The sequence below is a fragment of the Pseudophryne corroboree genome, chromosome 4 (assembly GCF_028390025.1).
Source record: "Pseudophryne corroboree isolate aPseCor3 chromosome 4, aPseCor3.hap2, whole genome shotgun sequence".
Taxonomy (NCBI): domain Eukaryota; kingdom Metazoa; phylum Chordata; class Amphibia; order Anura; family Myobatrachidae; genus Pseudophryne; species Pseudophryne corroboree.
This window is the reverse complement of record NC_086447.1, coordinates 614,809,991-614,837,027: the sequence shown is the minus strand read 5'-3', so window position 1 is coordinate 614,837,027 and position 27,037 is coordinate 614,809,991. Positions and strand designations below refer to the sequence as shown.

The 27,037-nt window shown below is 45.2% G+C and overlaps 1 protein-coding gene across 2 annotated transcripts in view; it reads left to right on the top strand.

The window, feature by feature from the left end:
• Window positions 1–27,037, top strand: part of SERAC1 (serine active site containing 1) — a 408,753-nt gene that overhangs the window by 305,668 nt on the left and 76,048 nt on the right. For both annotated transcript variants that reach the window (XM_063917652.1, XM_063917651.1), the window contains 2 exons: window positions 247–409; window positions 1,931–2,081. In XM_063917652.1, the coding sequence (XP_063773722.1) occupies window positions 247–409; window positions 1,931–2,081 (314 nt within the window). The remainder of the gene's footprint in view (window positions 1–246; window positions 410–1,930; window positions 2,082–27,037) is intronic.

The window sequence follows — 27,037 nt, the reverse complement described above, 5'->3', positions numbered from 1 at the left end:
TGCCTTACAGCAGGCATATTTATTTAATAGTTTTATTTTATTTTAATTTTTTTAAACTGCTTGAAAACTGCTCAGATTACAGTGATTGGACAGGTTAAGGGAATAATCTATATTACTGTAGTCAACATTTTAAGTGTGAAAGCCTTACAGCAGCTTCTATAAGCAAGGGCAATTATTTACACATGATTTCTTAGCCGTTATTATCAGCCATCGTTTTACTGCTTATCATTCCTTTGCTCAATGCAGATATCTACTCATGTTGACAAAATTGTGACAAACAGAGGATTACAGCTGCTTCAGAAAATATATTTACTCCGCAAGGATTCTCAGAAAATACAAAGGAGCATAATACGTATAATAGGAAACCTGGCCTTATATGAACATCTGCACTCAAACATCGTGGACTCAGGTGATGAAAGCTGGCAAAGCTCCACTGTTTCCGCAAAATGCGTCAAAATGTTTCATTTGTGCAATACACCATACTGTGCAATTATCTAGCATAATCTAGTTTTACTACTTTGTATGGTATTTTCCTTTTATTACACGCTAATTAAAATATGTCCACAGTCCACTTGGCATGTTAACATATGCACAAACAAAAGAGTCATGTTGCTACTTTTAATAATAACCAAGCTGTTGCTAAATCTCCTGTACTGCTCAGCCAGCCACTGGCATGGGTACATGACTCATGCGTTCTAATAATACAGAGCCCGGCAGGATGTTGCTTGTCAGGTCTTCCCTTGTGAGAACATTTTTCACTGGTGGCTATGTAAAATAACAATTTCCTCACCTTGCACATAATGCCAATTTTTTCTAGAATCAAGGATTATTGGTTGTTATTTATACACCTACACAATTTTCAGTCAACAGGCTTGAATTTTTATGTATGTCAAACAAAGTATTTGCTTAATTTTTTATTATTTAATAATACTGATGCTTAATCTTTTTACAATTCCTGCTTTTCTTGTATGAAAAATGATAAAGATACTCATCTAAAGGTAAAAGTTGATACAAGATTTATTGTCATTTTTCTATACTATGGACAAGTCTTTGCACCCTTATTTTATTCATTTCAGAAATTATTTGACTGGTTTTCTCTTGTTTCAGGGATTAGATATAAGAATTAAAAATTATACAAAAAATTCCGGTAGAATTTACTGTTGAGTACCATCAGCGAAAAACACTGTTGGGAGCACTGTGACCCAGTTCTTTTCAGGTTCTAGTTTATCCCTTAGGCTGACCATACACTGAACAATAATGGTTTCCGATCAGCCAATGAAATTAAAATTCTGAATGATTATCAATCAGGATATGCATCTGAGCGATATTCATTCACAACCACTCTGATCCTCTCAATCATCATTTAACCAATGGAAATGGGAAATTGTCTCCAAAAATCTTGCACTGTACGAAGGTACTCCAATTATCGTGCAATCATTTCTGCCCTCCTCCATGTTGGCTGCACTATTACCAGATTTACACTAAAATGCAATACCATGCACACTAGCTGCATACAGTATTAACCCCTCTCCCATATTCTAATAATAATGGGTGTACATAAAGATGGTAAAATTGTACAGTTCTCAACATTTGCAGGCCAAGGCAACTGGATTATATCTGTTTCATACAGTATGTTTTTTTGTTTTCTTTATATGACCGCAGACATGATAATTGGGACATCAGTCCACCAAGATTTTAGGACCCCCCCATTCAAATCTGATATTGATTTCATTAAACATATCTGGTGAGACTTGGGCTAGGCACCCTAAACTACACACAACACATGTGATGCTCCTTTTTCAAGCTTTGGAAGTGTTTATTTTAAAATATAGAAAGCAGCATGCCTATAATGAATAAATCGCACAAAATGTACTGAGATACAGTATCTGTAACCATTTCCATTCAGTGCTGTAAATTCTTATGTCTCCAGGTTGGGTTTCTATACTGGCTGAAGCATTGAAGTCCCCTTATGTGATTCAGTCCTCACACGCTGCACGAGCTTTGGTTAATTTGGACCGTGAAACAGTTACTGAAAAGTACCCTGATGGAGTTTATATACTACACCCACAACATAGAACTAGGTGAGAATGTATATTATATATATTTCTCTTACGTCCTTGAGGATGCTGGGGACTCCGTAAGGACCATGGGGATAGACGGGCTCCGCAGGAGACATGGGCACTTTAAGAAAGACTTTAGATCTGGTGTGCACTGGCTCCTCCCTCTATGCCCCTCCTCCAGACCTCAGTTTGATACTGTGCCCAGTGGAGACTGGGTGCTTTTCAGAGAGCTCTCCTGAGATTTCTGACAGAAAGTATATTTGTTAGGTTTTTTATTTTCAGGGAGCCTGCTGGCAACAGACTCCCTGCATCGAGGGACTGAGGGGAGAGAAGCAGACCTAATTCTGTGAGTTTCAAGGCTCTGCTTCTTAGGCTACTGGACACCATTAGCTCCAGAGGGAGTCAGAACACAGGTCTCACCCTGGAGTTCGTCCCGGAGCCGCGCTGCCGCCGTCCTCGCAGAGCCGGAAGATAGAAGCCGGGTGAGTATGAGAAGAAAAGAAGACTTCAGAGGCGGCAGAAGACTTCATGATCTTCACTGAGGTAACGCACAGCAGTGCAGCTGTGCGCCATTGCTCCCACACACCTCACACACGGCAGTCACTGTAAGGGTGCAGGGCGCAGGGGGGGGGGGGGGGGGCGCGCGCCCCGGGCAGCAATATAAACCTCATTTCTGGCAAAAGAGATATATATACAGCTAGGCACTGTATATATAAAGAGCCCCCGCCAGTTTTTATTATATTTAAGCGGGACAGAAGCCCGCCGCCGAGGGGGCGGGGCTTCTCCCTCAGCACTCACCAGCGCCATTTTCTCCACAGCACAGCTGAGAGGAAGCTCCCCGGACTCTCCCCTGCTTATCCACAGTGAAAGGGGGTTTCAGAGAAGAGGGGGGGCACATAATTGGCAGCAAATAATAGTATTACAGCGCTACTGGGTAAACACATTGTGTGTTTTTCCTGGGGTATTAGCGTTGGGTGTGTGCTGGCATACTCTCTCTCTCTGTCTCTCCAAAGGGCCTTGTGGGGGGAACTGTCTTCAGATAAGAGGATTCCCTGAGTGTGTGGTGTGTCGGTACGTGTGTGTCGACATGTCTGAGGTAAAAGGCTCTTCTAAGGAGGAGATGGAGCAAATGTGTGTGTGTGGTGTCTCCGTCGACAACGCCGACACCTGACTGGATATGTGGAATTAAGTGCTGAGGTAAATTTATTGCACAAAAGATTAGAGAACAGACAGGGAATCTACCCATGTCTGTCCCTATGTCGCAGGGACCCTCAGAGTCTCAAAACGCCCACTATCCAAAATAATAGACACTGATACCGACACGGAGTCTGACTCCAGTGTCGACTACGATGATGCAAAGTTACAGCCAAAACTGGCAGAAAAGTATTCAATTTATGATTATTGTAATAAAAGATGTTTGGCATACCACTGATGACCCATTTGTCCCTGACACGAGGGTACACTTGTTTAAGGGGAAGAAAGCTGAGATAACCTTTCCCCCCTCTCATGAACCAAATGAATTGTGTGAAAAAGAGCGGGAATCTCCAGACAAGAAACTGCAGTTTCCCAAAAGAATTCTCATGGCGTATCCTTTCCCTGCTAGGGACAGGATACGATGGGAATCCTCCCCTAGGGTGGACAAGGCGTTGACACGTTTACCCAAAAGGTAGCGCTGACATACCAAGATACAGCTACCCTCAGGGATCCTGCAGATAGCATGCAGAAAAGTACTTTGAAGTCCATTTACACACATTCTGGTACACTACACAGACCGGCGATTGTGTCGGCAGGGGTTTATAGCGCTGTAGCAGCGTGGACAGATACCTTATCAGCGGAGATTGAAACCCTAGATAAGGATACCATGTTATTTGACCCTAGCATATATAAAAGATGCTGTCTTATATATAAGACATGCTCAAAGAGACACTGCTCTACTGGGTTCTAGAGTCAACGCTATGTCGATTTCTGCTAGACGTGTCCTGTGGAACATGCAATGGACAGGTGATGCCGACTAAAAGAGGCATATGGAGGTTACCTTACAAGGGTGAGGAATTGTGTGGAGAAGGACTCTCGGACCTGGTCTCCACAGCTATAGCTGGTAAATCTGATCTTTTGCCTTATATTCCCTCACAGCCTAAGAAAGCACGACATTATCAAATGCAGTCCTTTCGGTCACAGAAAAACAAGAAAGTACGAGGAGCGTCCTTTCTTACCAGAGGTAAGGGTGCAGGGCACAGCTAGTTCCCAGGAACAGAAGTCCTCCCCGGCCTCTACTAAATCCACCGCATGACGCTGGGGCTCCGCTAAGGGTGTCCGCCCCAGTGGGAGCACGTCTTCGACTCTTCAGCCACATCTGAGTTCACTCACAGGTGGATCCCTGGGCAATAGAAATTGTTTCTCAGGGTTACAAGCTGGAATTCGAAGAGGTGCCTCATCGGCCCTACCGGCTTCTCCCCCAGAAATGGGGATAATATTAAATACAATTCACACATTGTATCTCCAACAGGTGGTGCTCAAGGTTCCCCTCCTTCAACAAGGAAGGGGATATTACTCAACCTTGGCTGTAGTCCCGATACCGGACGGTTCGGTCAGACCTATTTTAAAATTAAAATCTCTGAACCTATACTTGAAAAGGTTCAAATTCAAGGTGGAATCGCTCAGAGCGATCATCGCCAGCCTGGAAGGGGGGGACTTTATGGTGCATCTAGACATAAAGGCTGCATACCTTCATGTTCCCATTTATCCACCCCATCAGGCGTACCTGAGAATTACGGTACAGTATTGTCATTACCAGTTTCAGGGTAATTGGCGGAAATTATGGTGCTCCTACGCAAGCAAGGAGTCACAATTATCCCATACTTGGACGATCTCCTAATAAGGGCGAGATCAAAAGAGCAGTTGTTGAACAGCGTGTCACTTTCGCTGAAGGTGTCACAGCAACTCGGCTGGATTCTCAATATCCCGAAGTCACAGTTGGTTCCTATGACTCGTCTGCCCTTCTTGGGTATGATTCTGAATACGGACCAGAAATGGGTTTATCTTCCGATAGAGAAGGCCCAGGAACTAATGACTCTGGTAAAAAACCTATTAAAGCCAAAACAGGTGTCAGTGCATCACTGCACTCGGGTCCTGAGAAAGATGGTGGCATCTTACGGGGCCATTCCCTTCGGCAGGTTCCATGCAAGGACTTTCCAATGGGATCTACGGAACAAGTGGTCCGGATCACATATACAGATGCATCAGTTAATCACCCTGTCCCCTAGGGCCAGGTGTCTCTCCTATGGTGGCTGCAGAGTGCTCACCTTCTGCAGGGTCGCAGGTTCGCTATCCAGGTCTGGATTCTGGTAGCCACGGACGCGAGCCTCCGAGGTGGGGGAGCAGTCACACAGGGAAGAAACTTCCAAGGTCTTTGGGTCAAGTCAAAAAACTTGTATTCAAATCAACATCCTGGAGCTGAGGGCCATATACAACGCCCTTCGGCAAGCGGAAACATTGCTTCGCGACCTACCGGTTCTGATCCAGTCAGACAACATCACCGCAGTGGCTCATGTAAACCGCCAAGGCGGCACAAAGAGCAGAGTGGAAAAGGCAGAAGCCACCAGGATTCTCCGCTGGGCGGAAAATCATGTAAGCGCATTTTCAGCAGTTCATTCCGGGAGTGGACAACTGAGAAGCAGACTTCCTCAGCAAACACGACCTGCATCCAAGAGAGGACTTCTTTAGGAAGCCTTCGCACAGATTGCAAGTCAGTGGGAACTGCCACAGATAGACATGATGGCGTCCCGCCTCAACAAGAAGCTGCAGAGGTATTGCACCAGGTCAAGAGACCCTCAGGCAGTAGCTGTAGATGCCCTAGTGACACCGTGGGTGTTCCAGTCAGTCTATGTATTTCCCCCTCTTCCTCTCTTACCCAAGGTGTTGAGAATGGTAGGAGGGAGAGGAATGAGAACAATCCTCATTGTTCCAGATTGGCCACGAAGGACCTGGTATCCGGATCTGCAGGAAATGCTCACAGAAGATTTGTGGCCTCTTCCTCTAAGACAGGACCGGTTGCAACAGGGGCCATGTCTATTCCAAGACTTACTGCGGCTGCGTTGGACGGCATGGCGGTTGAACGCCGGATCCTAGCGGATAAGGGTATTCCGGATGAGGTCATTCCTACGCTAATAAAGGCTAGGAAGGACATGACATCTAAACATTTTCACCGTATATGGCGAAAATATGTTTCTTGGTGTGAGGCCAGGAATGCTCCTACGAAAGAATTCCATCTGGGCCGTTTCCTTCACTTCCTGCAAACTGGAGTGAATTTCGGCCTAAAATTAGGATCTATTAAGGTTCAGATTTTGGCCTTATCCATTTTCTTTCAAAAGGAATTGGCCTCTCTCCCTGAAGTACAAACTTTTTTGTGAAGGGAGTACTGCATATTCAGCCTCCTTTTGTACCTCCGGTGACGCCTTGAGACCTTAACGTGGTGTTAAGTTTCATTAAGTCACACTGGTTTTAACCACTTAAAACGGTGGAGTTGAAAAATCTCACTTGGAAGGTGGTCATGTTATTAGCCTTGGCTTCAGCTAGGCGAGTGTCGGAATTGGCGGCTTTATCACATAAAAGCCCCTATCTGGTTTTCCATATGGATAGAGCGGAATTGCGGACCCGTCCTCAATTCCTGCCAAAAGTGGTTTCATCCTTTCATATGAACTATTGTGGTGCTTGTGGCTACGCGTGACTTGGAGGATCCCGACACCCTTGATGTGGTCAGGGCTTTGAAAATTTACGTGGCCAGATCGGCTACAGTCAGAAAAACAGAAGCACTGTTTGTCATGTATGCAACCAACAAGATTGGTGCCCCTGCTTCAAAGTAGACTATTGCTCGCTGGATCTGTAACACGATTCAGCAGGCGCATTCTACGGCGGGATTGCCGCTGCCAAAATCAGTTAAGGCCCATTCCACTAGGAAGGTGGGCTCTTCTTGGGCGGCTGCCAGAGGGGTCTCGGCGCTACAGCTGTGCCGAGCTACTACTTGGTCGGGTTCAAACTCCTTTGCAAAGTTCTATAAGTTTGATACCCTGGCTGAGGAGGACCTCCTGTTTGCTCAATCGGTTTTGCAGAGTCATCCGTACTCTCCCGCCCGTTTGGGAGCTTTGGTATAATCCCCATGGTCCTTACGGAGTCCCCAGCATCCTCAAGGACGTAAGAGAAAATAAGATTTTAAACCTACCGGTAAATCTTTTTCTCGTAGTCCATAGAGGATGCTGGGCGCCCGTCCCAAGTGCGGACTACTTCTGCAAGACTTGTATATAGTTATTGCTTAAATAAGGGTTATGTTATAGTCTCATCGGTCTTGGACTGATGCTATGTCGTTTTCATACTGTTAACTGGATAGTATATCACAAGTTATACGGTGTGATTGGTGTGGCTGGTATGAATCTTGCCCTTGGATTAACAAAAATCCTTTCCTCGTACTGTCCGTCTCCTCTGGGCACAGTTTCTCTAACTGAGGTCTGGAGGAGGGGCATAGAGGGAGGAGCCAGTGCATACCAGATCTAAAGTCTTTCTTAAAGTGCCCATGTCTCCTGCGGAGCCCGTCTATCCCCATGGTCCTTGCGGAGTCCCCAGCATCCTCTACGGACTACGAGAAAAAGATTTACCGGTAGGTTTAAAATCTTATTTTATATATATATATATATATATATATATATATATATATATATATATATATATATATATATATCTCGTATTACATTCATCTTAAAGGAAACAAACCTGAAACAAACACGTGTGCATCTGTAAATAGTAGAAAAGATAGATTTGATAGTGACATGTTATTGTGGTCTGATTGTATCATGTTTTGAGAACATTAAATACATTTTAGCATTAGGCACCATACATTTTTTATTTTATGTAATATTTTGTAGAAAGTACATGGCTCACAGTGCTGTTAAGTAACATTATTTCAGAGCTAAAGAGCTTTCTATTTGATTGGAACACTTAAAATAATCAACTAAAAATCTTAGAACTTCTGTTACTCGCTCTCTGCACAGGTTCAGGTCTAAGCTTCTCCAGACTTTACTGTAAGTAGCTGAGTACACAGGGAAATACTGGAAACTGTATAGCAAAGTTAAAACCAAAAGTAAATTACTGTAGCAATCAGGCTACATGACATAGACACACATATGAAGAATGAGAAAAATAGCACCCACGTATTCTAAACGAGTTGGGTTTGAATTGCCGCAGTCAGGATGAGAATACCGACTGTGGCATCCCGACTATGAGAATCCCCACAGTGTGAAGGTAAGTATACTTACCTTCCCCCAATGCCCCCCTAACCCTCCCTTCTAATCGCCCCTAACCCTCCTCGGTGGTGTCTAAACCTACCCCCCCTTCCCGCAGCCTAAACCTAACCCTCCCTCCCCTACACCCTAACCCTCTTCTGGGGTGCCTAAATTTTACCCGCCTCCCCGCAGCTTACCTCTCCGGCGGCCCAGCAGCATCTCAGTCAGGATCCAGGGTGTCGTGATGCCCGCGCCGGGGTGGTGTGCCCATTCAGGATGACGGTGGCGGCATTCCGATCAGTGTTTGCGTTCCGGCTTCGGTATTTTGACTGCTGGGATCCCGACCATCTGGATCTTCACCGGATCTCATTCTGAACATGTGAAGACATCACAGGGAATGCCTAACATCCATTTCTATCACAACCTGATAGAAACCATTATATGAGTGTACAGAGTAGCAATTGTCAGTGAAAATGTACAGTATGTGTTGACCTGGTTCAGTGTGATAAAAACATTCATGTAAAAGACAAAGCCACCCGGTTTTGCCTTTTACATGAATGCTACTTTAAACCGGGTGTGGTATAAAAGATAGACAGTGTCTAGTTAGACAGTCAATAGATAGACACCATATGTTAGACAGACATTAGGTCGACAGGGTCAAAAGGTCGACATGAAAAAGGTAGACAGTACACAAGGTCGACAAGGTCAAAAGGTCGACATGGAAATGGTCGACATAAAAAAGGTAGACACCATGTTTTTTGCATTTTTGTGGTTTGTGTGGATAGTTTTGTCATCTGGGACCCCCAATTGTAGAAAGGCATACCCTCGCGGGGCTCGCTTTGCTCGCCACGCTTCGGGCACGGTGGCTCGCTTCGCTCGCCACAAGGTTTATAACCAACTCTGTGCCGACATGGATAGAGAAGGTATGAAATAGTTCAAAAACATGTTACTTTAAAAAAAAAAAAAACAGTTTTATCTTTTTTTTGTCGACCATTTTCATGTCGACCTTTTGACCCTGTCAACTTAATTTCTGTCTAACATATTGTGTCTATATATTGACTGTCTAACTAGACACTGTCTATCTATCAACCGGATACCCTTTAAACCATCGGAAGACTGTCCAGGAACCTGCCTATGCCTGCAGTGTACAGGCTATTACATTTACCCATTATAGTCTTATGTAGAGTTGATTTAAAAAACATATATATTTACACATTTTGCATAACCCGTCATACCATGGACTAAACTTCTCTGAATATTACCTACATGAGAACACCCATTACAGCCCAAATATAGGGGTGTAGTATGGCTGACCGGCGGTCTCCTGACCGCAGGTCAGCTTACAGACGCCGGGATCCCGGCGGGGAGAGGCGAGTGCAGCAAGCCCCTTGCGGGCTCACTGCGCTCGCCACGCTGCGGGCTCGGTGGCGACCTGCGGTCGCCACGGGTTCTATTCCCACTCTATGGGTGTCGTGGACACCCACGAGTGGAAATAGTCCCTGTTGGTCGGCATGCCGACCATCGGGATAGTGGGGTCGGGAGGCTGGAGGAGGTCATGTGACTGTCGGTCTCCCGACCGTCGGTCTCATGAATACCACCCCAAATATAGTACACGTTCAGTTGCAAGTGGATGCAGCTGAAATGCTCGGCATCACTACTACTTGCTGTAACTTAGTTCCGGAGCATGTGTAATGCGAAAATATGCAAGATATACTCCGAAAACATTTGTACTGTATGCCTAATTTGGAATCAGGCATCATTATTTGGATTGCAATAAAATCACAGTTACGATATGAGACTAAAAATGAACATAAAAAAATCTTAGTGTCTGACTGTCAGAATAAGTCAGAAAGGTTGCCTAGGAGACACACGCAGCTTCTCGTTTCTATAGACTGTCTCTCAGTTGTTGCTGATTATTCATTAGGAAAAGACTGGAACTCCGTTTTTAATCAATCTACTATCCAAGTTTGAAATAACTGCATTGTAAATTTACCTGTGCCGGTGATAGTTCCTGCTGTTTATTTACTATGGGCCTGATTCAGAGGTGGATGCAGTTGTCATACGCAGCTGAGAAAATATGGTAACGCTGCAGCTGCTGTCATTTGAACAGAGATACCCACCCGCGGCATCTCTAATGCACCACTTGCATACAAAGATACACCATCAAAGAGAGCAACCCATAGCAACAAAGCCACTGGGACCACTACAACTACACATACAATGATGCAGTCGCTGGCAGTGACACATACAATAAAACGCTTGCTACATGCCTGCATTTGACTAGCTACCTGCGTGTTCCTCCCATAAGCACACACTGACTGTCAATCACTCTGCGTCCAAATCCTCATTGAGACTGCCATTTGTACTCAAACGTGGCGCATGCGCAGTACAAGATAAAAATTGCTCGACTCTGTAAACATTGACATTGCGTCCACCTCTGAATCAGGCCCTATGAGTGCTCCTGATCGGTTTGGATTGTTACATCAGCATATCCTCTGACTTTTACCCTGTACTCCTTACATTTGGCGTGTTCCTGTCTATTCTTCTACCTTAGTTCTTGATATTAGATGAGGTTGTGTTTGTGGTTCTTCTTAACTATTATTATCTGTATTTTCTCTAACGTCCTAAGTGGATGCTGGGGACTCCGTCAGGACCATGGGGAATAGCGGCTCCGCAGGAGACAGGGCACAAAAAGTAAGCTTTTAGGATCACATGGTGTGTACTGGCTCCTCCCCCTATGACCCTCCTCCAAGCCTCAGTTAGGTTTTTGTGCCCGTCCGAGCAGGGTGCAATCTAGGTGGCTCTCCTAAAGAGCTGCTTAGAAAAAGTTTTTTAGGTTTTTTATTTTCAGTGAGTCCTGCTGGCAACAGGCTCACTGCATCGAGGGACTTAGGGGAGAGAATTTCAACTCACCTGCGTGCAGGATGGATTGGATTCTTAGGCTACTGGACACCATTAGCTCCAGAGGGAGTCGGAACACAGGTCTCACCCTGGGGTTCGTCCCGGAGCCGCGCCGCCGACCCCCCTTACAGATGCTGAAGATTGAAGGTCCGGAAACAGGCGGCAGAAGGCTCTTCAGTCTTCATGAAGGTAGCGCACAGCACTGCAGCTGTGCGCCATTGTTGTCACACACTTCACACCAGACGGTCACGGAGGGTGCAGGGCGCTGCTGGGGGCGCCCTGGGCAGCAATATATAATACCTTTAATGGCAAAAGAATACATCACATATAGCCATTAAGGCTATATGTATGTATTTAACCCATGCCAAATGTCTAAAACTCCGGGAGAAAAGCCCGCCGGAATAGGGGGCGGGGCTTATTCTCCTCAGCACACAGCGCCATTTTCCTGCTCAGCTCCGCTGTGAGGAAGGCTCCCAGGACTCTCCCCTGCACTGCACTACAGAAACAGGGTAAAACAGAGAGGGGGGGCATATTTTGGCGATATTTTTATATATTTAAGCGGCTATAAGGAACAACACTTATATAGGGTTGTTCCCATATATATTATAGCGCTTGGGTGTGTGCTGGCAAACTCTCCCTCTGTCTCCCCAAAGGGCTAGTGGGGTCCTGTCTTCGATAAGAGCATTCCCTGTGTGTCTGCTGTGTGTCGGTACGTGTGTGTCGACATGTATGAGGACGATGTTGGCGTGGAGGCGGAGCAATTGCCGATAATGGTGATGTCACCCCCCAGGGAGTCGACACCGGAATGGATGGCTTTGTTTATGGAATTACGTGATAATGTCAGCACATTACAAAAATCAGTTGACGACATGAGACGGCCGGCAAACCAGTTAGTACCTGCCCAGGCGTCTCAGACACCGTCAGGGGCTGTAAAGCGCCCTTTACCTCAGTCGGTCGACACAGACCCAGACACAGACACTGAATCTAGTGTCGACGGTGATGAAACAAACGTATTTTCAAGTAGGGCCACACGTTATATGATCACGGCAATGAAGGAGGCTTTGCATATCTCTGATACTACAAGTACCACAAAAAGGGGTATTATGTGGGGGGTGAAAAAACTACCTGTAGTTTTTCCTGAATCAGAGGAATTAAATGATGTATGTGATGAAGCGTGGGTTAACCCAGATAGAAAAATGCTAATTTCAAAAAAGTTATTAGCATTATACCCTTTCCCGCCAGAGGTTAGGGCGCGCTGGGAAACACCCCCTAGGGTGGATAAGGCGCTCACACGCTTATCGAAACAAGTGGCGTTACCGTCTCCTGATACGGCCGCCCTCAAGGATCCAGCTGATAGGAGGCTGGAAACTACCCTGAAAAGTATATACACTCATACTGGTGTTATACTGCGACCAGCCATCGCCTCAGCCTGGATGTGCAGTGCTGGGGTCGTCTGGTTGGATTCCCTGACTGAAAATATTGATACCCTGGATAGGGACAGTATTTTATTGACTATAGAGCAATTAAAGGATGCTTTCCTTTATATGCGAGATGCGCAGAGAGATATTTGCACTCTGGCATCGAGAGTAAATGCGATGTCCATATCTGCCAGAAGGAGTTTATGGACGCGACAGTGGTCAGGTGATGCGGATTCCAAACGACATATGGAAGTATTGCCGTATAAAGGGGAGGAATTATTTGGCGTCGGTCTATCGGATCTGGTGGCTACGGCAACTGCCGGAAAATCCACTTTTTTACCTCAGACCCCCTCCCAACAGAAAAAGACACCGTCTTTTCAGCCGCAGTCCTTTCGTTCCTATAAGAACAAGCGGACAAAAGGACAGTCATATCTGCCTCGGGGCAGAGGAAGGGGTAAGAGAGGGCAGCAAGCAGCCCCTGCCCAGGAACAGAAGCCCTCCCAGGGTTCTCCAAAGCCCTCAGCATGACGCTGGGGCCTTACAAGCGGACTCAGGAACGGTGGGGGGTCGACTCAAGAATTTCAGCGCACAGTGGGCTTGCTCACAGGTGGACCCCTGGATTCTACAGGTAGTATCTCAGGGTTACAGGTTGGAATTCGAGAAGTCTCCCCCTCGCCGGTTCCTAAAGTCTGCTTTGCCAACGTCTCCCTCGGACAGGGCGACGGTATTGGAAGCCATTCACAAGCTGTTTGCTCAGCAGGTGATAGTCAAGGTACCCCTCCTACAACAGGGAAAGGGGTATTACTCCACGCTATTTGTGGTACCGAAGCCGGACGGCTCGGTAAGACCTATTCTAAATCTCAAATCTTTGAACCTGTACATAAAAAAATTCATGTTCAAGATGGAGTCACTCAGAGCAGTGATAGCGAATCTGGAAGAAGGGGACTTTATGGTGTCCCTGGACATAAAGGACGCTTACCTGCATGTCCCAATTTGCCCTTCACATCAAGGGTACCTCAGGTTCGTGGTGCAAAACTGTCATTATCAGTTTCAGACGCTGCCGTTTGGATTGTCCACGGCACCTCGGGTCTTTACCAAGGTAATGGCCGAAATGATGATCCTTCTACGAAGAAGAGGCGTATTAATTATCCCTTACTTGGACGATCTCCTGATAAGGGCAAGATCCAGAGAACAGCTGGAAGACGGAGTAGCACTAACCCAACTAGTGCTGCAACAACACGGGTGGATTCTGAATTTTCCAAAATCTCAGTTGACCCCGACGACACGTCTGCTGTTCCTGGGAATGATTCTGGACACGGTTCAGAAAAAGGTGTTTCTTCCGGAGGAGAAAGCCAGGGAGTTATCCGAACTTGTCAGGAACCTCCTAAAACCAGGGACAGTGTCTGTGCATCAATGCACAAGAGTCCTGGGAAAGATGGTGGCTTCTTACGAAGCGATTCCATTCGGCAGATTCCACGCACGAACTTTTCAGTGGGATCTGCTGGACAAATGGTCCGGATCGCATCTGCAGATGCATCAGCGGATAACCTTATCGCCACGGACAAGGGTGTCTCTTCTGTGGTGGTTGCAGAGTGCTCATCTGTTAGAGGGCCGCAGATTCGGCATACAGGACTGGGTCCTGGTGACCACGGATGCCAGTCTGAGAGGCTGGGGAGCGGTCACACAAGGAAGAAACTTCCAGGGAGTATGGTCAAGCCTGGAGATGTCTCTTCACATAAATATACTGGAGCTAAGAGCGATTTACAATGCTCTAAGTCTGGCAAAACCCCTGCTTCAGGGTCAGCCGGTGTTGATCCAGTCGGACAACATCACGGCAGTCGCCCACGTAAACAGACAGGGCGGCACAAGAAGCAGGACAGCAATGGCAGAAGCTGCAAGGATTCTTCGCTGGGCGGAAGATCATGTGATAGCACTGTCAGCAGTATTCATTCCGGGAGTGGACAACTGGGAAGCAGACTTCCTCAGCAGACACGATCTACACCCGGGAGAGTGAGGACTTCATCCAGAAGTCTTCCACATGATTGTGAACCGTTGGGAAAAACCAATGGTGGATATGATGGCGTCCCGCCTCAACAAAAAACTGGACAGGTATTGCGCCAGGTCAAGAGATCCTCAGGCAATAGCTGTGGACGCTCTGGTAACACCGTGGGTGTTCCAGTCAGTGTATGTGTTCCCTCTTTGCCTCTCATACCAAAAGTACTGAGAATTATACGGCAAAAGGGAGTAAGAACGATACTAGTGGCTCCGGATTGGCCAAGAAGAACTTGGTACCCGGAACTTCAAGAGATGCTCACGGAGGATCCGTGGCCTCTACCTCTAAGACGGGACCTGCTTCAGCAGGGACCGTGTCTATTCCAAGACTTACCGCGGCTGCGTTTGACGGCATGGCGGTTGAACGCCGAATTCTAAAGGAAAAAGGCATTCCGGAAGAGGTCATTCCTACACTGGTAAAGGCCAGGAAGGAGGTGACTGCACAACATTATCACCGCATTTGGAGGAAATATGTTGCGTGGTGTGAGGCCAGGAAGGCCCCCACGGAGGAATTTCAACTGGGTCGATTCCTGCATTTCCTGCAAACAGGATTGTCTATGGGCCTCAAATTGGGGTCCATTAAGGTTCAAATTTCGGCCCTGTCAATTTTCTTCCAGAAAGAATTGGCTTCAGTTCCTGAAGTCCAGACTTTTGTAAAAGGAGTACTACATATACAGTCCCCGGTTGTGCCCCTAGTGGCACCGTGGGATCTTAATGTAGTCTTGGATTTTCTAAAATCCCATTGGTTTGAGCCGCTCAAATCGGTGGAGATGAAGTATCTTACATGGAAAGTAACCATGCTACTGGCCCTGGCTTCAGCCAGGAGAGTATCAGAATTGGCGGCTTTATCATATTAGAGCCCATATCTGATTTTCCATACCGACAGGGCAGAACTGCGGACGCGTCCTCATTTTCTGCCTAAGGTGGTGTCAGCGTTTCACCTGAACCAGCCTATTGTGGTGCCTGCGAGTACTAACGAGTTGGAGGATTCCAAGTTGTTGGACGTGGTCCGGGCATTGAAAATATATATTTCAAGAAAGGCGGGAGTCAGAAAGTCTGACTCACTGCTTATATTGTATGCACCCAACAAGATGGGTGCTCCTGCTTCTAAGCAGACGATTGCTCGTTGGATTTGTAGCACAATTCAACTTGCACATTCTGTGGCAGGCTTGCCACAACCTAAATCTGTCAAGGCCCATTCCACAAGGAAAGTGGGCTCATCCTGGGCGGCTGCCCGGGGAGTCTCGGCATTACAACTCTGCCGAGCTGCTACTTGGTCAGGGGCAAACACGTTTGCAAAATTCTACAAATTTGATACCCTGGCTGAGGAGGACCTTGAGTTCTCTCATTCGGTGCTGCAGAGTCATCCGCACTCTCCCGCCCGTTTGGGAGCTTTGGTATAATCCCCATGGTCCTGACGGAGTCCCCAGCATGCACTTAGGACGTTAGAGAAAATAAGAATTTACTTACCGATAATTCTATTTCTCGTAGTCCGTAGTGGATGCTGGGCGCCCATCCCAAGTGCGGATTGTCTGCAATACTTGTACATAGTTATTGTTACAAAAAAATCGGGTTGTTATTTGTTGTGAGCCGTCTGTTCAGAGGCTCCTACGTTTGTCATACTGTTAACTGGGTTCAGATCACAAGTTATACGGTGTGATTGGTGTGGCTGGTATGAGTCTTACCCGGGGTTCAATATCCTTCCTTATTGTGTACGCTCGTCCGGGCACAGTACCTAACTGAGGCTTGGAGGAGGGTCATAGGGGGAGGAGCCAGTACACACCATGTGATCCTAAAAGCTTACTTTTTGTGCCCTGTCTCCTGCGGAGCCGCTATTCCCCATGGTCCTGACGGAGTCCCCAGCATCCACTACGGACTACGAGAAATAGAATGATCGGTAAGTAAATTCTTATTATTTCACACTAGATATTATCTGTCTATACTAAGTTTTCCATCTCTTGCAAGCAGGCCCATAACTAGGGCTGTGCGAGTAGTGCATTCACACAGAGTGCAGGACTCTGTGAGCGACACTGCATCAGTCCTTACATCCTTACACCTGGCTAGCGGGGGTCCTGGATGCACCAGACGTACACTGCAGCTTGCACAGCCTCCCAGAGAATCCTGAGGATGCTTCGGGTAGTCTTGTTCTTACCGGTGGCCCTACCCACTTTTTCATTACATCATTATGTCATGCATCGGGCAGTGGGGGGGACTCCCAGAGGCAGTGGAGACACCTGACTCCAGGCCCCAAGCCCTGAAGGGGCACCTACATGTCCAGCAGCATCTGTGTGGGTCACTGCAGGATTCCTTGTGACTACTGCTCTTCCAACGGAGCTCTGCGGCGCACCCGCTGCTGCTGCAGAGTTAATCGGCACTGTCCCTGGAGCCCTGCTAACACCTGCAATGGGAGACAGGACAGCTCCCACCTGGTACCACTCAGCCTGCGATGCAGCAAGTGTCGTTGCACCAGCCGTTGTTGCTTGACTATGAGATGGGACCCACTATGAGCACTGACTCTGCATGCTGCAGACAACTGAATCTCATGAGTCTGACCCTGACCCACCAGGCGTTGTCACATAGTGTTTCTGGAGCCATGACAATTCACTGGGAAAGCTATCTATATAATTCTGTGAGTCGTGTCTGTGTGTGTATATACACTGCTCAAAAAATAAAGGGAACACTAAAATAATACATCCTAGATCTGAATGAATGAAATATTCTTATTAAATACTTTGTTCTTTACATAGTTGAATGTGCTGACAACAAAATCACACAAAAATTATCAATGGAAATCAATTTTATTAACCCATGGAGGTCTGAATTTGGGGTCACCCCCAAAAGTAAAGTGGAAAAACACACTACTGGCTGATCCAACTTTGATGTAATGTCCTTAAAACAAGTCAAAATGAGGCTCAGTAGTGTCCGTGGCCGCCTCGTGCCTGTATGACCTCCCTACAATGCCTGGGCATGCTCCTGATGAGGTGGCGGATGGTCTCCTGAGGGATCTCCTCCCAGACCTGGACTAAAGCATCCGCCAACTCCTGGACAGTCTGTGGTGCAACTTGGATGGATGGTTGGTTGATGGAGCGAGACATGATGTCCCAGATGTGCTCAATTGGATTCAGGTCTGGGGAATGGGCGGGCCAGTCCATAGCATCAATGCCTTCATCTTGCAGGAACTGCTGACACACTCCAGCCACATGAGGTCTAGCATTGTCTTGCACTAGGAGGAACCCAGGGCCAACCGCACCAGCATATGGTCTCACAAGGGGTCTGAGGATCTCATCTCAGTACCTAATGGCAGTCAGGCTACCTCTGGCGAGCACATGGAGGGCTGTGCGGCCCCCCAAAGAAATGCCACCCCACACCACTACTGACCCACTGCCAAACCGGTTTTGCTGGAGAATGTTGCAGGCAGCAGAACGTTCTCCTTGGTGTCTCCAGACTCTGTCACATGTGCTCAGTGAGAACCTGCTTTCATCTGTGAAGAGCACAGGGCGCCAGTGGCGAATTTGCCAATCTTGGTGTTCTCTGCCAAATGCCAAACGTCCTGCACGGTGTTGGGCTGTAAGCACAACCCCCACATGTGGACGTCGGGCCCTCATACCACCCTCATGGAGTCTGTTTCTGATCGTTTGAGTAGACACATGCACATTTGTGGCTTGCTGGAGGTCATTTTGCAGGGCTCTGGCAGTGTTCCTCCTGTTCCTCCTTGCACAAAGGCGGAGGTAGCGGTCCTGCTCCTGGGTAGTTGTCCTCCTACGGCCTCCTCCACGTCTCCTGATGTACTGGTCTGTCTCCTGGTAGCGCCTCCATGCTCTGGACACTACGCTGACAGACACAGCAAACCTTCTTGCCACAGCTCGCATTGATGTGCCATCCTGGATGAGCTGCACTACCTGAGTCACTTGTGTGGGTTGTAGGGAGGTCATAATGGCACGTGGAGGCCACACACACTACTGAGCCTCATTTTGACTAGTTTTAAGGACATTACATCAAAGTTGGATCAGCCTGTAGTGTGTTTTTCCACTTTAATTTTGAGGGTGACTCCAAATCCAGACCTCCATGGGTTAATAAATTTGATTTCCATTGATAATATTTGTGTGATTTTGTTGTCAGCACATTCAACTATGTAAAGAACAAAGTATTTAATAAGAATATTTCATTCATTCAGATCTAGGATGTGTTATTTTAGTGTTTCCTTTATTTTTTTGAGCAGTATATATATATATATATATATATATATATATATATATATATATATATATATAAAACAAACATTGATAATCCTGCACTCTCATTGAAATAAAAGTTCATCAGGTGGTGGGTGCTCCTAATGGGCCGGTTAGGTCCACACATGTACCATAGAAAGCTCCAAGAGTTTGGAAGGTGCACTCTCACAAATAGACAATCGTAGATACTTCTTCATAAAATCACCAATTGCTTTTATTGTCGACGTTTCGGTCTGGTCACAGGCCTTTATCAAGACAGGTGATGCATTGTATCATCAAATCATAGTTAGGAACAACATGAGCATAATCTGCAAATGAACAGTAATATACAGTCACAAGCAATAAGCCTCACCGGCCCCTATGGGTGCCTACTGGCTACAATAATGGACCCACCACCAAAAAAACACCTGTTAAGACGTGCCATCAAAAATATATCCATCTGAAGGATGAAAAACTAATTACCTGGGATACCTGTAGGTGTCCACACAGAGCATCTCTCATATATGGATATTAGGGCATATAGAACCCATTGAAAATACACTAAAAAGGGTACTCATTCTGCCAAAAGAAATTAAAATAATGAACAACTTAGAGCTATAGTGTACACTCCACTAGTGAAACTAGTCTCGGAAAAACTAACTCCATACCTCATTAGAGTAGCCATAGAATAAACAAACAGCGGTGCAGGTGGTTTTGCATCTAAAATAGTCCAACCTGCTAAAACCAAGTTAGGAATACAATCAGCAAATTCTGATGTAGATGAAAGGTGGAGAGATCATCACATATATTACAAATAGTCAATACTCACTTCAGCCAGGGGACAGAGCAAACATTGCTGCATGCTGTCCCTATGTACGAGTGCGCTATTTAAGCAGTGCTTACCGGAAGTGGCATCCGTTCCGGAAGCCACCCCTCCAAAAAGATTCTACTCGTAGTTAAAACTTAATAAGAACTCTATGACACCCCAGAACACGGGGGGAAAAAACACCATACCTGCGGTACAAACCACTCAGCCATGTGAGCGCCGGCTCCGGCCAGCCGCGGCGCCCCGGTGCAGACCGCCACAGTAACGCATCATCATGCGTTCCAGCGGCTAAACTTCCGTGCGGTTCAGCAACCGGAAGTGTCCGGAAGCACCTAGCTACCCTGTTACTAAGCAACAAGGACGCTATGCTGAGCGCGCCCCAGCAATAAACTGAGTAACGCAGTGTACCTATCGCTACTCAACAGTTTGCATACAGCAATAAGTAGAATGAAGGATCATATTAATACTTCCATCTTGTGTGAACACATTTGTAAGAGGCTCCACAGTCTTCTTATAGGCACTGATAAATCAATCATAATAGAACCGTACTAGTACAGTAGAGGTAGCTCAATTCAACTATTGGGGAAATAAGCACTCTAGGAAGTGCATACTTAACTATAGGTCATCCAGCACATATCCCTAAGTTAGTGTATGTGTATGTATATATATATATATATATATATATATATATATATACATACATACATACATACATACATACATACATACATACATACATACATAAGCTTATACAGATCTATAAATTATCAGGTCCAAATGTATGCCAGTGACCCAAGAGGCCGATGAGTCATTCACAAAAAATGGTCCTAAAATATGCAAAAAAATTGAACAGACAGATCACTGACAAATACAAATAACTTAAATTAATAAACAAGCTTATATATCAGAATGTAGTCGCCCCTACCATGTGCCGTATTAAGGGAGGCCCATCCAGATAAAACAAGATCACTCAAGTAATTGACCACCACAAGGGGAAAAATTAATCAGGATAGAAGACTGGCTATTATAGAAAAGGATGTAATGTATTTGCTTCATTAAGACCCCTGGGTGCGACTGTATCGAGAGTGTGTATCCAATAACACTCTCGTTGTTTAAGAGCCAAAGTTCGGTCCCCTCCAATCAGGTTGGGGGGGATCCAATCAATGATTTTGCACTTGAGGCTCACCACTTGGTGCCTAGCTTCCAAGAAATGGTGGGCTACTGGCTTATCGGTCTTACCCGTAAGAATAGCCGTGTGTATTGATGACCTGTGGTTGGCCATCCGGTCAGGAAACATTCGGGTAGCGAGTCCGACATAATACAGCCCACACGGGCACTTCAGCATGTATATAATGAAATCAAGGCGACAATGCAGGTGGTATTTCAATCGGATAGTTCTTCCAGTGTGCGGATGACTAAATGTGGGTCCAGTGATCATGGACTGGCACGTAGTGCAACTACCGCACGAAAAACACCCCAGTTTAGACCGCATCAAAGCAGTCCATGGGGTATTGGTAGTTTCTTCCTCAGGAAATAGTCTTGGTCTCATGAGAAGCTGTTTGAGATTGGCTCCCCTTCTATACGCCATCATTGGTGCCCCGTGTTTTTGAAAACGGTAAAGTTTCATCTGATTTAATAATGGGCCAATGATGATGTAATGCCTTTTTCACCTTAGCAGAGTTGCCATCAAACTGGGCAGGAAAGATCAAACGATCTTGGGTTTTCTTTTTAGGTTTGGTACCAGTAAAGATCTGTTCAGCTTTTTGTCTACACGCCCGTAGTTGTTTCGGGGAATAGCCGCGTTCTAAAAAGCGTGTGGTAATCTCATTGCATTGATCGTATCTACGCCTCGGTTTGGAATTCAGCCTCATTACCCTCAAGAATTGTGAAGTCTGTAGACTCTCTTTTAAAGCTGATGGATGATGGCTGGTGGCTAATAACTGATTGCGGTCTGTTGGTTTCCGAAAGAGGGTGAAACTGAGCTGTGTACCTGTATTCATAAGGGTAACATCCAAAAAATTAATTTCTGAATAGGAGCTAGTATGCGTAAATTTTATTGGACTAGCGCACTAGCTCCTCTACCATCGTGTTGAATTCAATCTGTGTACCTTGCCACAATAAGAAGACATCATCAATGAATCTTCGGAAAAAAATTATGATATGCCCGTACTGCGGAAAAATATATGTACTCTCGTACCATGCCATAAACAAGTTTGTGTATGCTGGTGCCAAATTTGACCCCATTGCTGTACCGGCAGTTTGCATATAGAAATCCTTTTTATATACAAAGTGATTCTGTGTGAGTACCAGTTCAATCAGCTCTAAAAGAAATTCTGTGGGGTACTCGGTGCAGGGTGTGCGTTCAAATGCTGATCTTAAAACTTCTAATCCTGCCTGATGAGGTATTACGGTGTAGAGTGAGCAGACATCAAGGGTTGCCAAAATAGTTCCCTTGGTTACCTTGATATCTGTTACATGCTGGAGAAAGTCACCGGTATCCCTCAAGTAACTAGGAATTGAGTGAACCATGGGTTGCAGTAGGCTATCCAAAAAAATGGCAAGTGGTTGAAGGAGAGACCCCTCAGCGGCAATGATGGGCCGTCCCGGTGGCTGTGTAAGTGTTTTATGTATTTTAGGCAATAAATACATAATAGGGCACCGTGGATATTCAACAGTGCAAAATCGTGCTAAGTCTTCAGAGATCCATCTCTGTTCAAGGCCTCTTCTGATAGTAGCATCAATCTTCCGTTTTATAGTTGGAACAGGGTTTATATTAAGTTTAGCATAGGTTGTGGTGTCGGAGAGCTGCCTCATGACTTCACGGTCATAATCACACCAGTCCTGCACCACAACTGCTCCGCCTTTATCGGCAGGCCTGATTACCAGATAGTTAGCCTCTTTCAGTTGATTCAGGGCTGTGCGCTCGGAGGGTGAGAGATTGTCATACAATCTTTTAGGTGCTTTACATTTAGTATCACGTTGCACCAAACGTAAAAACGTCTTGATGCTGGAATTAGTAGACGATGGGTCAAACGTAGATTTAGCTTTAAATTTAGGTTGTTCTTTATTGGGAGTTACATCTTTGAAGAACTCGCGTAAACGCAAAGTCCTTCCAAATTTGAATTAATCAATCGTTTGTTTGAAAGAATTAACTTCACAGGTCGGTACAAAGGAGAGCCCTTTAGAGAGGAGTCTCAACTGTGCCTCGTCAAGGACCGTGGTTGATGGATTGAAAACCATATTCAAATCCGTCTCCGACGGCCCCTTCTTCGGCCAGTGCCCCCCTCGCCGCGTGTGCAGTCTATGCCGCTTCGAAGTGGCCGGCTGTGCAGGGTATAACGATCTACTTTTTGTTCTAAAAAATTAGATTCATATTGTCCCTCATTATAGTCAGTGTCGGAAGTGGAAGCAGAAGAGCCATAGTCTCTTGACACCGGAATGGCTCGTTGTCGCCTGTTAGGTCGATTTTGTCTCTCATTTGCATTATTGCCTAATAGCCACCTATACTCAGCATGGTTTGTATAGTCATTGGCAACAGTTGCAAGTTTTTTCTGCTTAAAAGAAATTAGATCCTGTTTATATTTATCAATTTGTGTCTGTAACCTCTCGGTCCAGTTTTGAGACTTATCTTCCATAAGTGTGGCTGTATTAACCTTAACCACAGTTTCTGCATCAATCCGCAGTTTTTTAAGCTCCTGCCCCACTTCTTCCACCACTAAAGCTATAAGGTCTAAAGAGCACTTATTTAGAACCCCGCACCAGCGGCTACAAAAGACAGGGTTGTTTCTACCCAAAGTAGGAATATTACTTATTCGGAAACCACGTGGTATTTGTTTTTTCCGTACATATTCAGACAAAAATTGCCCATGTAGGGTAAGGTCAACTTCTCTTTGTCTGTGTTTTAACAATTTAAAAAAGATATCAGCCGATGTCTCGGCTGGTAATGCCTCGAAGTCAATTTTATCAAACAGTAGTTTTTCTATTTCGTCATCCGTAAAGGAGACCGTCTCTATCTCAGCCTTGGCTAGAAGCCCATCGTCCATTAAATACACACCTCCTTGTGCCATATTGGTTACCAAAGATCGAACTGTTCGCATTAATGGTATAAACACAGCTTCACACATGTAGGAACATATCAATAAGCTTCACATATGTAAAAACATATCGTAAAAGAAAACATATGTATATGAACAAAAACCATTTATAATATGAATGCCTGTAAAATGCATAAACTGTCCATGCCTAGGGGGATGGGTGTCAGGAAATAAGAGCTACCATTGGTAGATCTCACAAAAACAAACATCGATAATCCTGCACTCTCATCGAAATAAAAGTTCATCAGGTGGTGGGTGCTCCTAATGGGCCGGTTAGGTCCACACATGTACCATAGAAGGCTCCAAAGAATTTGGAAGGTGCACTCTCACAAATAAACAATCGTAGATACTTCTTCATAAAATCACCAATTGCTTTTATTGTCGACGTTTCGGTCTGGTCACAGGCCTTTATCAAGACAGGTGATGCATCGTATCATCAAATCACAGTTAGGAACAACATGAGCATAATCTGCAAATGAACAGTAATATACAGTCACAAGCAATAAGCCTCACCGGCCCCTATGGGTGCCTACTGGCTACAATAATGGACCCACCACCAAAAAAACACCTGTTAAGACGTGCCATCAAAAATATATCCATCTGAAGGATGAAAAACTAATTACCTGGGATACCTGTAGGTGTCCACACAGAGCATCGCTCATTTATGGATATTAGGGCATATAGAACCCATTGAAAATACACTAAAAAGGGTACTCATTCTGCCAAAAGAAATTAAAATAATGAACAACTTAGAGCTATAGTGTACACTCCACTAGTGAAACTAGTCTCGGAAAAACGAACTCCATACCTCATTAGAGTAGCCATAGAATAAACAAACAGCGGTGCAGGTGGTTTTGCATCTAAAATAGTCCAACCTGCTAAAACCAAGTTAGGAATACAATCAGCAAATTCTGATGTAGATGAAAGGTGGAGAGATCATCACATATAATACAAATAGTCAATACTCACTTCAGCCAGGGGACAGAGCAAACATTGCTGCATGCTGTCCCTATGTACGAGTGAGCTATTTAAGCAGTGCTTACTGGAAGTGGCGTCCGTTCCGGAAGCCACCCCTCCAAAAGATTCTACTCGTAGTTAAAACTTAAGAACTCTATGACACCCCAGAACACGGGGAAAAAACACCACACCTGCGGGACAAACCACTCAGCCATGTGAGCGCCGGCTCCGACCAGCCGCGGCGCCCCGGTGCAGACCGCCACAGTAACGCGTCATCATGCGTTCCAGCGGCTAAACTTCCGTGCGGTTCAGCAACCGGAAGTGTCCGGAAGCACCTAGCTACCCTGTTACTAAGCAACAAGGACGCTATGCTGAGCGCGTCCCAGCAATAAACTGAGTAACGCAGTGTACCTATCGCTACTCAACAGTTTGCATACAGCAATAAGTAGAATGAAGGATCATATTAATACTTCCATCTTTTTTTGGTGGTGGGTCCATTATTGTAGCCAGTAGGCACCCATAGGGGCCGGTGAGGCTTATTGCTTGTGACTGTATATTACTGTTCATTTGCAGATTATGCTCATGTTGTTCCTAACTGTGATTTGATGATACGATGCATCACCTGTCTTGATAAAGGCCTGTGACCAGACCGAAACGTCGACAATAAAAGCAATTGGTGATTTTATGAAGAAGTATCTACGATTGTTTATTTGTGAGAGTGCACCTTCCAAATTCTTTGGAGCTTTCTATGGTGTGTATATATATATATATATATATATATATATATATATATATATATATGTATATATATATATATATATATATATATATATATATATATATATACATACATACATACATACATACATACATACATACATACATACATACATACATACATAGATATATATTCACACACACCATATTATTTCTACTTTTTTTTTCAGGGGGGCAGTACCAACCTCCAACTTGCCTCCGGCCGACTGGGATGAACTTATGCCTCTGCATCATGGGGCATGCCCAGAACAGGGTACCTTAAAGCCCTTTTACAGAGTTGCTTGCCAGAGATTGGTTACTTTACCCTACACCAGTAGTAGTGTTGTTGTTGTTGTTGTTATTATTATTATTATTATTATTATTATTATTATTATTATGATTGTATTGCTCCTGAGCATCTTGCAAGATGTTCTTATATAATTTCCCAGTTACTGTGTTTGCAGCATTAATATTGTGCCTTGCCTGTGGTTCTATTTGTATAGTTCATTTGTTAGACCAGATTTGTGTCTTGTTTATCCTTTAGAATTACACTGATTATTGATAAACCATTACTTCCCAAGCTGAAATCCTGTTGGCATCTGAATACTGGTAAGCGTACTTGGCTTTATGGTAGAGGCGACTGTTATACAGTAAAAGCTTATCATGAGGGTATTACTGTTATTCATAATACTGATCACACTTTTGGTATATATTTAATCAGTTAAAATTGATGCAGATCATTATTCCAGTATCACATACCTCCGAGCATCTTCAAGCTTTGATGTTAGGACAAGCTTTGATGTTAGGACATTGTGAAAAGGCTATGTAATGCCCCCTGTGGGCTTATAAAAACAAATCTAATTTTACTGGAGCATGCTGTGGAGCCTGCTCCTACAAAATGAAGCAGTGCAAAAAGCCCCAGTGAATCAGGATGAATGTCCCAACCATGGGACAGTCCTTCAAAATCGGGAATGTCACTGTAAAGCAGGGTGGTTGGAATGTATGGTATCGGACAAAGGGCTTTGTTTAAATTTGAGTTTTGAATGTACCAGAGTTAAGTGTGCCTGACGTGCAATTATATTATCTGGTTAACCAACTTGTGCAAATCACTTGTGCTTTAGAGCACAGGGAACTACATTGGGCCTTGACTGGACAGGATTCATTTCATTTTAACTCACTAGATCTGCACTGTCCACCTCTCCTGGTGTATTCTAATCAGGCTTGACAAGGTGGACAAAAACTTGCTGTCCTCTGGTATGGAAGGCTGAAGTTCATGGCGGGTGCGATACTTTGACTGTAAAACGATACTACAGCTATTGATCAGTTGTATTTTATTACTGTATTGAAGTTGATCACTCAGCTTTGCGTAAATTTGGATTAGATCTCCCTTCTTTTGCAGCCATTTCACTACTGTTTATTTCTCTATCGTCCTAGTGGATGCTGGGGTTCCTGAAAGGACCATGGGGAATAGCGGCTCCGCAGGAGACAGG